General features: G+C 39.4%; 1 protein-coding gene across 1 annotated transcript in view; it reads left to right on the forward strand.

The window, feature by feature from the left end:
• Positions 1 to 12,348, forward strand: part of TEX2 (testis expressed 2) — a 42,436-nt gene that overhangs the window by 6,199 nt on the left and 23,889 nt on the right. Inside the window, exon 2 of the mRNA XM_071764468.1 lies at positions 9,836 to 11,490. Coding sequence (XP_071620569.1) covers positions 9,862 to 11,490 — 1,629 coding nt within the window. The 5' untranslated portion in view covers positions 9,836 to 9,861. The remainder of the gene's footprint in view (positions 1 to 9,835; positions 11,491 to 12,348) is intronic.

Genomic DNA, 12,348 nt, shown 5'->3' on the forward strand with positions numbered 1-12,348 from the left:
AATTGCTTCCATGCTTTTTCCTTTTCAACTTGCCTTGAAGTATTAAACAAATGAATAAAGACAAGGGGGAAGGAGTAAGGGGGAGATAATCCTAAATTTCTATCAGCTGAAAAATGTGCTAGTTAATAAAGGCTTTGCCAGATCTTAAATAAACCTACTAAGCAAATGTGGGACCTTTACAAAAGTATTTATCTGAGAAAAAAAAAAAAAAAAAAAGAAAAAACAATATTATGCTATTTATCTGCTGCTTTAGTAAATAACAGGAGATGTGGATGGAGAAAGGACCAGCTGTGCATGCAAACCATCTCCTGTTTTGTAATTCCAGTTATCATTCCCTTTATAACAACAAGGCCTGCTTTCCAAACAGAAATTCCAAAAGAAGATTTCCAAGACAACTTAACACTGTCCAGAGGTAAAGCTGAAGATCTGTGCTTAACAGCTGTAGAAAATTGAATGTCTGAAAAGATAGATTTAGAGGTGTGTTGAAGTTAAGAGTTTAAATATTCAGTTGTATGGATCTCCCATTTTTTTGTCATGTGTTTGAGATGTGGGTTGGTAAGTGGTTGTGAGTATTGAACAGATTTTATGAACCCTTGCTTTTCTGATGTGCTGGTGCAGTTCTTCAGTTTCGTTTTTATTGGCCGGATTTTAGAAATCCTAGCTAGCTGTTTTATTATTCTTTCTATCAAGTTAAAACTTAGCAATTTATGTAGTAAAAATGAATAAATCACTGCGCAGCATCATGACTGTTGGTTTAGTACTTTACTTTCCCAGTATGTATATTTTTAAAACTTGCTTCATGCATCCGAATGCCTTAAGCAGTGTATTTACCAATCAGAACTGCTATGGGATTACTGTCTTGCAAATTTCTTTTAAGTCTCAAAGTGGGTATGGTATGAACAGTGGCTTTTCAGGCTGCAGTCTCCAATTCCCCAAGCCAAATAAATGCTGATTTGTGTGATTTGCTCAGATCTCTCACTCTTGAAGAAGGCAATGTCTGTTATGATCACACTTACGACTCCTCCATGGATTTCAGGAGAACGTTTGAGGGGGTGTGAAGGTTGTTCCATGGTTTAATGGAGAGGAGCTTTTCCCGTGGTGTTGTGATGAATGTAAGGTGAAAATACTTCCATCCCATGTCTAGATTTCTACTTTTACTCTTTGGTTGTTTTGTTTTTTGAGTTTTTTTTAAAGTTTCCCCGAAGATCAACCAACCTATCCTGTCTCTAAAGCCTTCATTTTACATAGCATGTCAGAGGCAGTTCCTTAGGGATGGGTGCAGCTTCCTCACACTTCATTCATCAGTGTTTTGTCACCATATCCTGGAAGGCAACTGGAGCTGCCACCCATGCTTGGCTTTTCTGACTTGACCTCTCAGCAATTAAAAGCCTCACTGAAACAGCCCCACCCCAGTGGATGGGGATGTATGAGGATGTGAGGATGTATGTGCTCACAGATGCATTCACAGTATGGCATTCAGACCTTAGAGAGTTGACTCTATTTGATTAAAAAATGCATGGTGGATTAATTAAGCATGTGTGTAAGAACATTGCCATGTGCCTGAAATAAGAATTGCTGCATAATGCTGTAATTGAACAAGGCAGGATATGGCTCAAAGACACTTAACTTCCCTTTGCCCTTTTGAGTCCATCTGGTGGCTTTTTCTGTTCTTTTATCTCCCAGCAACTAAGACCTCAAAACTGATGACCTAAAAATTCATTTCCTTGAAGCCACTTTAATGATACTTCTCTTTCTGTGCATGTGCATGCACAAAATGTAACCCACAGAGAGGGGAGTGCATTCTTTCTTACCTATTTATCAAGTAGTTGAGACATTATTTCTGCCTGCAATAGCAGAAACTTTAACAGTGCTGAAGGCATTTGCCAAGCAAACAGCACTGGTAATAATACCTGGTTACTGAATAGCAAAAATAGGATGAAAAAGAGAAGATTTTAACCCTTTTCTACAGGGAAGTAAAAGAGAATGAGAGTAGAGAGTTTGCATGAATACCATGTGAATTCAAAGTAGAACTGGGGTTCTTCTTAAAAATAATTTAAAAGAACTTTTTTTAAAAAAACTGTTCATATTGCATTATGAATTCTGAAGCAACTGGGGAATTGGGGGATATGTTGCCCCAAGACCTTCTGAGCTTTTCATTTCCAGACCCTGAAGTTGTCAGATGTAATTCCTGGAGACAGCTACGTTGATCAGTGTTTCCAAAGTGAGACCTGTGTGCATGTTGTACAGCTCCCTGAGCAGCTGATCAGAATTTAATATGTGCATCTCTGAAATAAAGGGGCTTGAAGGAATGATTTCATTTACAGATGTTGTCCCATCATACAAGTCTACCTGAAGTCTACTTCCCCCTAAGATAAGGACTTGTGGTGGTGTCTGCATGCTCTGTGGGCAAATTACACCCTATAGGAACAAATAATTGCTTTCTGAGCTGAGAGAGACTGGGTAATGGCTGTGTTGCTTCCTGCATTATTGATCTTTGGAAACTACTTTTCACCAGAGGCAGTAAGAATGCTTTTCAAGGAGTGCTGAAAAGTTCCAAACACTGTTAATTAACTTAAACCTTCTAGAGTTTTTTTATTTATTTTACTTTTGTGGCTTAATTCGTGCAGTGAACAAGCGTGTTGGGATAGATCTATTCTGCTGAAAAAAGAGAACACTGTTGTGTTCTTCCCAGTCTTATTTTGTTTCCTTTTTTGGGTGTATTCACATGACAAATTGTCTTCTTAGTTCTGATAATGGTACCCACATTTTGAGACAAAAACAGAATAGGGAGGATCCTCTCCTAGTCTTGTTGCTTAGCAGTGTGAAGAGAGAGAGGGCTTTGAGGTACATAAGGACCTTGTTTTGTATCATCACATCACACCAATTTTCTTTTTCTTTATGAGAAACACAATGTCTTTGTATCTACTTTTCTGTAAAATGATCCTGTTAACTCAGATGGCTTTAGAAGTTGTTTTTCTTTCATGTATCTACTTGCCATAGTTTCTTAGCAATTAGGATTAAAAAATATGTTGTAGGAGGTGTTCAGCATTTTCTGACTCAGTTGATTTCAATTGGAGTCAAGCCTGTGAAGCTGTTAAGGTCAGGCAATCTGTAATTGACCTATCATACATTGCAATTAATATGTATTTCAGCTTTGAGAAGTAGGAGTTACTTCATTGCTCTTGGGGAAAAAAGAGAAAAGAAAAAAACAAAAAAAACCAACCCCAGAAAGCCTTAATATATCAAACTGATCCATTAACTGTTACTCTCTTCTGTGTCTAACATAAGAAATGGAGGAGAATGCAAATGAAGGAAGTGGCTTTGATTTTAGTAGCCTGTTTTTGGCAGAAATCTCTTTCATGTTCTGCACAACAAAGAGCAGGGAAGAATCTCACCAGTGTCTGTCAATTGGGAAGTTTACACCTTGAAATGTTGTGAGTTATAAATACTGTGTGGAAAATAAGAAAACATATCTAAATGAGAACACACATCCAGATGCTTTTGCCATGTAGTTTTACTGAAGTTTTAACTTCACAGTAGTTTTGAATATCGATTGAAATTTTTTGTTAGTGAAATGGAAGTAAATGTCAAAAAAGTCCCTGAGCACTCACTTGTTACCTATAGACAGTTTTCCCTATTGATGTGCATTTGAAATGTTGGGGGAAATGAGCCTGTAATTCCATTCTGATAAGCTCTTTTTAATTTAGGATCAAGGCAGCTTATTTCCTTTTGGAAATGTGCTTTTCTGTAAGGCCCTCAAAATTTCCCCTAAAGATTTTTTGGCGACCTTTAATTTCATCAGTGATGTGGGCAGCATTTTCAACTGTGGCCTAATCCACAGAGGTTTTAGTTAATCTTTCATCAGATTGCTGAGTTGATTTTTTTTTTTTTCTATCTTTCCACCAAGATGGAGAGAGTTCCAGTCCTGCATAATGTTCTGCCTCACCATTTACCCTCTCAATAGGTTGCAGGTTTTTGTGTAAGCTTTTGATGTTTCATTTCTGTAATAATAAACCATTTTCTATTGAGATGCAGTGCTTGTGCAGCACCAGCAAGTTCTGATTTAGTCTCTCCTCCCTTTTGGTTGGGAACAAGCACAACAGTTATCTGTTATTGCTTAGGATTGCTAACAGACCAGTGTTTTTTTTCTCCTCTTTGCCTTTTCAGAATGACTGAAGGGAGAGTGCTTTAGCCAGGCAGTACAGCAGTTTTGGGAGAGAATAGTGGAAAAAAGGTTTTACACAGTGGCAGAAGTTTGGCTGCCTCTTTCTGCTTAAATATGCTCTGTTGTAATGTGTTTATTTCTAAATCCCTTACTGCAGGGTTTTCAGATCTAGGTCTGGAGCATTTCTGGAGCATTTTGCTTCTCACTCATGCTCAACTGGCCATAAACCTTCAATGAAATTACACTCCAGTGCTGTTGGAATAAACTGGAAAGAGCAGAGGAATATGTTCCTAGAAGTATGTGAGTGGTCTATAAAAAAGGAAATAATAGATTATGAGTTGACTGGATGGTAAAAGCAACTTCTGGTTGTTACAGTAGTTCTTTTCACAGTGCTTTACAAACATATATAGTACTCAGGATACTGAGGAGCTTTACCAGTAGTGTAGTATTGCAATTGACTGGGAAAGAAGCATTAGTAGAGGTTGTGCTGAAACTGAGCTGGAAAGAGCTGCACATTAAGCAGCAGTTTCTGGGCTCAGCTTACACCTAACGGTACCAGCACAGAACTCCATGCCTCTTCCAGCTCCTCCTTTGAATTTCAGGGAAGCAGTTCTATTGCAAAATAAAATTTGACCTATATCAACTGAGAAGTGCTACACTGATAGGATGGCAAGGCAGCAACCTCTGTCTGGGCTTGTTGTCAGGTTGGTTGAACTTGCCTTGGTGTTGACAGGCTTCAGCTCCCAGCTGGCAGCTTGGGAGTGTTGCTTTGCTCACTAGGTTGCTGTCTCACACTTCAGCAGATTTGCTGCTGCCCTTTCTTTCTTCATCTGGTGCTGATTCATGGTGCTTTTGTTGGAATCTCATCCTGATGGGACTGAGCCTTTCTTCTGGAGCCCAGCAGGACATAGATGTCTCTGTGAATGGGGTCAGTGGGACCAGGAGCTTGTCTTGCCACTGCAATTGATTGTATTTCCAGAAAGCTGCTGATGTTTCTGTGTTCTTGCTTTTAAAAGAACAAATGTCAATACATAGCAAAAGAAAGTGATTCCTCTCTACCCACTGTTTATTGTTCCTCTGAGTTATTGCATGTTTTCATTTGATTTAACTTTTATTAGGGGAAATATTCAATTTCTTACACTTCATTTCAGTTGTCAGAAAAGCATTAAATAGGAAGGAGTTATTTTTTCTGAGTTTCTGGACAGCCTTTCTGCTTACTTTTCTGTGTTTGTCAAAAGTTAAACTAGTGAAGCTGTATGGAGTTCTTGGTATAAGTGATGTGCATGGAAGGTGAATAGGGAAGAGGGATCATTAATCTTTCACCAGTGCAGGCAGAGAAGCTGATGTGGTAGCTGACCTTTCTTAGGGATTTGGGGAGCATGTTAATATAGAATGGATTTGCTTAACTAACTTTAAACAATTTTTATTTGCTTATTTATGAAGCCTTGTAAGAACAAGCTTGTGGTAAAGACCTCATTAGCAGTGCCTGTCTTAAAAAAGATTCCAGTAATTTTGAAGTCTTATTTGCCACTGCAATTTTATTTGGCCTTTGTGTCCTAGACTTAAGTAAATACCCCCTCTTATTTGTCTCTGGTAGGTTTGTAGTTTTCATTTAAGTCATTGATGATACTTTCATACCTTCCTTAGGACCTGTCAGATAAGTATCCCTCAATGTACCTAAATGGTTGTTGTTTAACTTGGATTAGTCTTACCTCAAAATCATTTGCACAAAAAAATAATTTGCTTATTTTATTTTTATGAGGTTCAGAGGACTCCTGATGGAGGTATTTGAGCTGTTAACCAGCTTAGCTGTGATAACCTGGTAGATCTTTGTTAGAGGTGTGTGCTGTGGCTGGTCTATGTGTGTATATTGCATCATCTGTTCTGGCTGTGACCATAGTGTTGAACACATTGGACCACATTCTTTTAATATTACTTGATATTGCTATAAAAATTTTCATTTCAATGCTTAGATTTAAAGCAGACTTTAATGAGTATTTGTTTCTCCTTTCCCTTCCCTTCTCTTTATCTCAGATCCACTTGAGTGAACTTGAAAGGTGAAACAAAACTTATTACTCCAGTTGGAAAGTGAGCTTCCAAGTATTATGTTCAGGCTGGGTAACTGGATCCCTGACAAAGATTTCACAGGGCTGTTGAGTAGTGGCAATTACCAACACTTTCTGTGTAGTTCATTTAAAAGTAATGACAAGTGGATGTAAAAGGAGTAATAGATGTTAACCATGGAATACATTAACTTAGGGAGATGCCAGAGGAATTGAATTTGTCATTGTTAGAAATTTGAATGGGGATAGGAAAGGATGTTGAAGTTTAGTTTTTGTGTATATATATATGTATATTTTTTCTTTTGTGGTATAAATCTGCTGAAGGAGATGAAATATGTGCAACAGATAATGTCCCAGTAGCTGTCATCTCTGCTGCAGTGAGATCCATCCAGTGCTAAATGGGAACTGGCTTTCTAGACATCTGTGGCAAAGTAGTAGTAACAGGTTATGGAAGATGGAAACTTCCAATGATTTAAAACATTGCTTAAATAAAGACTGTAACCAATTAGGATCACTAATGCTGTGCTTTGTTTTGAAGAACCCAGAACTGCTTGCTCATATTAGAAAAAATTTTATCTGATGCTGAGAGCTCTGATGCTTATTTTAAGATCAGTAACAGCCCTCCTGTATCTCTCAGTATTGGAAGGGAAAGACTGGCTGAGTAGTAAAATCAAATGGGATTTCTAATTTCTGAGAGCAAATATGAATTTCAGATCACATTGGCTTGTGCAGGGTTTCTCATACTGAGAAACAGGTAGCAGGGTGGCCCTGTCTGTCCTAATGCAGGATGATCTGTAGCTCTTCTGTCACACTGTGGATGTTGTAAGGATAGTGTCAGAGAAACACATTATTTCTCCTTCCAAACAGGATGGATTTAGGGTATGAACCATATATCTGTCTTCAGTCTGACAGTTCAAAATGACTATCAAATAAATTAAAAATATATAAATAATAAAATGAGCCCCACCACTCCTAAAGAGCAGGAACATTTTTTTCCCCAGTCCAGGTGATGGCAGTCTGCTGAAGCAGGAGATGCATGTTGAGTGATGGTGTTTTTAGGGAATGATGGCTTTTTAGGGAAAGCAGACATGTAACCTGTTAGAAACATCTTTCCCTTTGAGCAGCAATGGCAGCCTCTACCAAGTGGTGCTCTGGTGTTATCAATAATCAAATTAGTGGCTTCCTGAACAGCATTTAGGGCCTTTCCTCTGACACAACTGACAGACACAGGGAAAAGTATTACAATGCTTTTTAATAACCAGTAAGACTTTTTCTTTACTTGGCAGGAAAGGAATTTCTGTTTTCTGGAAAACACTTTCTGGTCTGTGTTTAGTAGCAATGAGCAGGGAAAATACCCTTAACAGTTTTGAACCTTGCTGCAGATTTTTATGAAAATGTTTTACTAATATAGCAAACCCTTTTCTCCTTGGGTAAATGTTGCATTAAGTAACAGCAATGTGAGTGGAATAGTTGGCTGTTGCAATATGTGTGAATTTAGTTACCCAATCTGTCCTGTTTCTCCAGTGGAATGATTATGAAAAACATGGAATTGCTGTACTGAATATCCCTTACTTCATCAGTATGTGGGGCAAAATTCAATTGTGGATGGGTGGATAGAATAAGCATGGTGGGTGCCAGTTTAACCTGTTCTTTTAAGTTAGTTCTAGTTGGCTGCTTTATCTATAAAGTTGATAATATAATTGACTAAACCAGGCACTTCAGTGCACCCTCTGTTTCCTCTGTGCTGGGGAGGAGGTGGTTTGGGGGCCTCAGCTGAAGGGAAAGGAGGAGGATTTGCCAGTTCTGGAGAAGGCTGTTTATGCTCTCGGGCAAAACATGGCTTGCTTGGCTGTCTCTAAACACTGCAATTTGTCATTCCTGGTGCAGGTGAGGGCACGTGTTAGTGTAGCAGCAGTGAGCAGAGGATTCATGGCCCAACTTGACCCAGTGCTACCACACCTGGGCTCTCCCTGGGTGTCCCTGTGGGTTGCAGGTGAATCACTGTGTGATGGAGACATCATCAGAGTAAAACTGTCCTCAGCTCCTCACTGCTCAGTGGGGAAGGGCTGGGCAAGAAATAGTTGCTGTTCCCAGGCAGCCTGTGTGCAGAGTTTGCTGTAGCTCTTTAAAAGCAGTGCCTGTAGGTGAGGATTACAAGATCTTGTGATGTGTTCCTTAATGTAAGAAGTGAAAGTGGCAGTAGTTGGTTGGCAGCTTTCTCATTCCACCCTGCAAAAGCATCCAGAGTTCAGACTTTTGGGGGAGAGGAATTATTTCCTGAGCAGCCTCCTTCCCTTCCAGTTAAAACTTGATATTTTGAATCATTTGAAGCCTGGGGATCGAAGATTATTACTCTGGCCTGGCTGCCACCTAAATAAAACTGAAACCTCACATCTTCAGAATCAACAGCAAAAACAAAAACAAAACAAAAAAAAAAAGAACCAAAAAACAGAGGCAGCCAGAGAAGGAGGAGACAGTGTGGCTTTCAAAATAAGGATCAGTGAAATCCTAGGTTTCTGCAAGTATTGATGCAGCCTGCAGTCAGTTTGGAATTGTGCACCTTCAAACAGGGGGCTAGGGTTAAAAATAATAATATATTCACATGAAGAGCTCCATTAGCAAATATAAAGGGTTACAGCCTCAGTGGGAAGATGGTGATGAACAGGTGGCACTGGCATGCTGGATAATACAATCTGATATCACAACTGCTTGTGAAGTGCACATTTCTTCACCACCACATAATCATTCTTCTGAACTGCTCTTTAAACGTCAGCAATGGCCTCTCATTAATTCAGCTCAATGGTTCCATTACAGCATTGTAACAGCTTCTGAAAAAATAATTCAGCTACTCAAGTAGTAAACTTGCTGCCTTGGCAATGAAGAAAGACAAAGTGCTGCCTCACAGCTGGAATGGCAGAGCAATTCTTGTGATTCCTGGTCCATCTCTGTATGCTCATCTTACTTTAAATCTGTGATATTTCTTCTCCATGTAAATATATGCTAAGTCTACTCTCAGGGGTCAACAAAATAATGTGTAGATATAATTGATATAAAAGACAGATTTATTGGTGTATCTATCACATAAGCAGCCTGTGTGCAGTGATTGATTACATTTATAAAGGGTGCCTAGCCCTGGAATTCAGGAGGATAACTTAATTTTTAAAGTTCTGTCCAATTATGCTTTGTCCCAGAATACTGTTATGCAGTTATCCCAAAAATTATGTAAGATCCTTCCTTTAAGACCACCTGAAATGTTCTCCATTCCTATTGATGATTGCCAGTTGTCCTAAGCATCTTTTTCTCTTTGCCTTTGAATCTAATCTTGCATTGAGTGATATCAAGAATGAGGTAGTTAAGCAGATGTGAAAAGGGTATTAACTAACATTTTATGTAACGAAATAAATCTACAGTCAGTTCCTTTAGTAACAGTCCATAATTTGACTAGGCAGCTTTAAATCCAGTGCAATGAAGAGTGTCCCTTGTTTTAATTTTTGAGTGACTGACCTGTTGCATAAAACCTGAATCTTGCGTTGGCTCAGTGCTTGAAAATAAAGGTGTTTGAAGGGAGAAAAAATGCAATTAACGTAATATTACCTTTTCTTCACAGACTCTGACACATCTCTGGGACCTGCAATGACAAGTCAGAACAGTAGCCATGCAGAGAAAACTGGTGAAATGTCCTCAAAGCAGTCAGCACCAAAAGTGCAGGTCCAACGATCTGTCTCCCGAGAAACCATCACTATTCATTTCTCTGCATTTGGGAAGGAGGAAGAAGAGGAGGAAGAGGAGTTTAAGGAATTTCTTGATGAGGAACTAGATGACCAAAGCATTGTCACAGCACTTGAAGCCAAGGAAGACCTCTGCTTTGAGCATACCGGCCATGATTTTTCTGGTCCAGCTACCTCGCTTCACATGGCCAACTCTGCATCACTGCTGTCCTCATCACCTGCAGTTCTGCCAACTGCAGAGACTGTAACACTCTTGGATTCTTCTTCCACATCCCAAGTGTTCAGTGCAGTGCCACTAGTCCTGTCTCCATCATCCCCCTCATGTCATACTGTTAGCTTATCGGGTGCACCGCCACCTGCGGAACAGAAACCCAGCCTGTCATCTTCCCCATCCTCATCCCCTTCCAGATCAGTTGTCTGCTCCAGTGGATCATCCCCAGCTTCCAGTGCAAAGCCTTTTAAAGGTTTAGTCAAGTCCCTTTCCACAGATGTGGAACCGAAGGAGCCCACCCCACCAATGAGACATAGGCAGTTAATGAAAACCTTGGTGAAATCTCTGTCTACAGACACTTCCAAACAAGAATCTGAAGCTGTGTCTTACAGGCCACCTGACTCGAAGCTGAACTTGCATCTGTTCAAACAGTTCACTCAACCTCGAGCTACAGGTGGGGATTCCAAAACTGCCCCCTCATCTCCACTAACATCTCCCTCTGACACCCGTTCCTTTTTTAAAGTACCTGAAATGGAGGCTAAAATTGAAGATACTAAGAGGCGCCTTTCTGAGGTCATCTATGAACCTTTTCAGCTCCTCAGTAAAATAATGGGTGATGAAAGTAGTAGCCACAGGCCCAAAGCCTTATCTTCAAGTGCTTCAGAACTCTCAAACCTTTCCAGTTTGAATGGCCATTTAGAAAGCAATAACAACTACAGCATTAAGGAAGAAGAATGTGATTCTGAAGGGGACTTCTATGGAAATGGCTCTAACCTGGATAAGAACAATCAGTCAAAAGCAGCTGAGGAACATGCAAAGGAGACAGAGAACAAAAGCTCTCAGTCTGCAAGCACAAAGGACACGAGTTCAAAAACTTCACTCGTACTTGAAAAATGTTCATTGTCTGCACTAGCAAGCAGAGAGGATGAGGAGTTTTGTGAACTGTATTCTGAAGACTTTTCCTTCCTAGAGGATGAAAGCAAAGCTGATAAACCTACTGAAACTTTGCTTGATGCTGAGATGACTGAGGAAGATGGTACTATGCTCAGTAGTGAAAATGAAAATAATCTCTATCTGCAACAGCCTAAACTACCAGTGAAAACTTTATACTTCTTAACACTGTTAGTCTATGCTTACTTTATTATCCCTCTCCCTGGCTATTTAAGTGGACTCTTACTTGGAATGGCCCTTGGATTTCTGATAGCTGTCTGTGTGATTTGGCTTCTTACTCCACGTACTCATGAATATCTCAAACTGCATAAAAGTATGAAAAAGCGATGGAATACAGAAGCTCTAGACATCAAAGAACCTGAAATACTGAAGGTGAGATCATGGCATTTTGTGTGTGTGTAGCTGGGTGCATTATTTTGGGTAGAAGTCATAAATTAGACGTATTCTGAAGGTATAATGAGGTGAATTATCCCCGTTTGTAAACAGTGTTGTTTTAGGGTCACGTGGCTTTGGCAGGGGCAAAAATTCTTTAGAATATGTAAGACTTTATGTGTCCCTCAAGGCTTAGTAGAAAACCAGAATTGCCTCAAAAGTAAAAGGACAATTGGTTTTGCTGGTGGGTTTGAAATGATCCAGCAGGACTGAGAGCATATAGTGTCAGAGTTCAGTGTGTAAAGTAACATTTGGACTTGAAGCTGCATCTGGGAGATATATTTTGTTTCTGGTGTATTTTACACTCTAGGCAGTAATTTGTCTGTCTTGTCTGATCAGTCTAAGCAAATTCAAAAGCATGTTCAAGGAATGCATAGATAGTTGGAGAGCATATGGATTCTCCTCAACATGAGCTAATTAGAATGGGAGAAAGGATGAGTGATGAAAGGGACAAACTAATGGGTTATGATGTCTGTTTCTGTGTGCTGATATCTTAAATCTTTTACTGTTTAATTTGGATTACAGTTCAATAAAATATGTGGCTAAGAACTGGCTTTTAGATCAAGCTTTTGAGAAAATTTATCCACTCTTTTTTTTTTTTTTTACTTCCTCGTATCCAGTTCTGGTTCAGATACTGCAAGTTGCTGTCGATTCATATGTCTGTGATCTTTTTTTTGCTGTTCTGACTGCAGACTGAACAATCCTTCCTGCCCACTTTATTTACCTGCTTTGTGTACAACTCTTTACAAACTTTCATTCTGAAAGATCATGATATTAATTATTGGTTGATGTTAAGAG

Source organism: Heliangelus exortis, chromosome 20, assembly GCF_036169615.1.
Source record: "Heliangelus exortis chromosome 20, bHelExo1.hap1, whole genome shotgun sequence".
NCBI lineage: Eukaryota > Metazoa > Chordata > Aves > Apodiformes > Trochilidae > Heliangelus > Heliangelus exortis.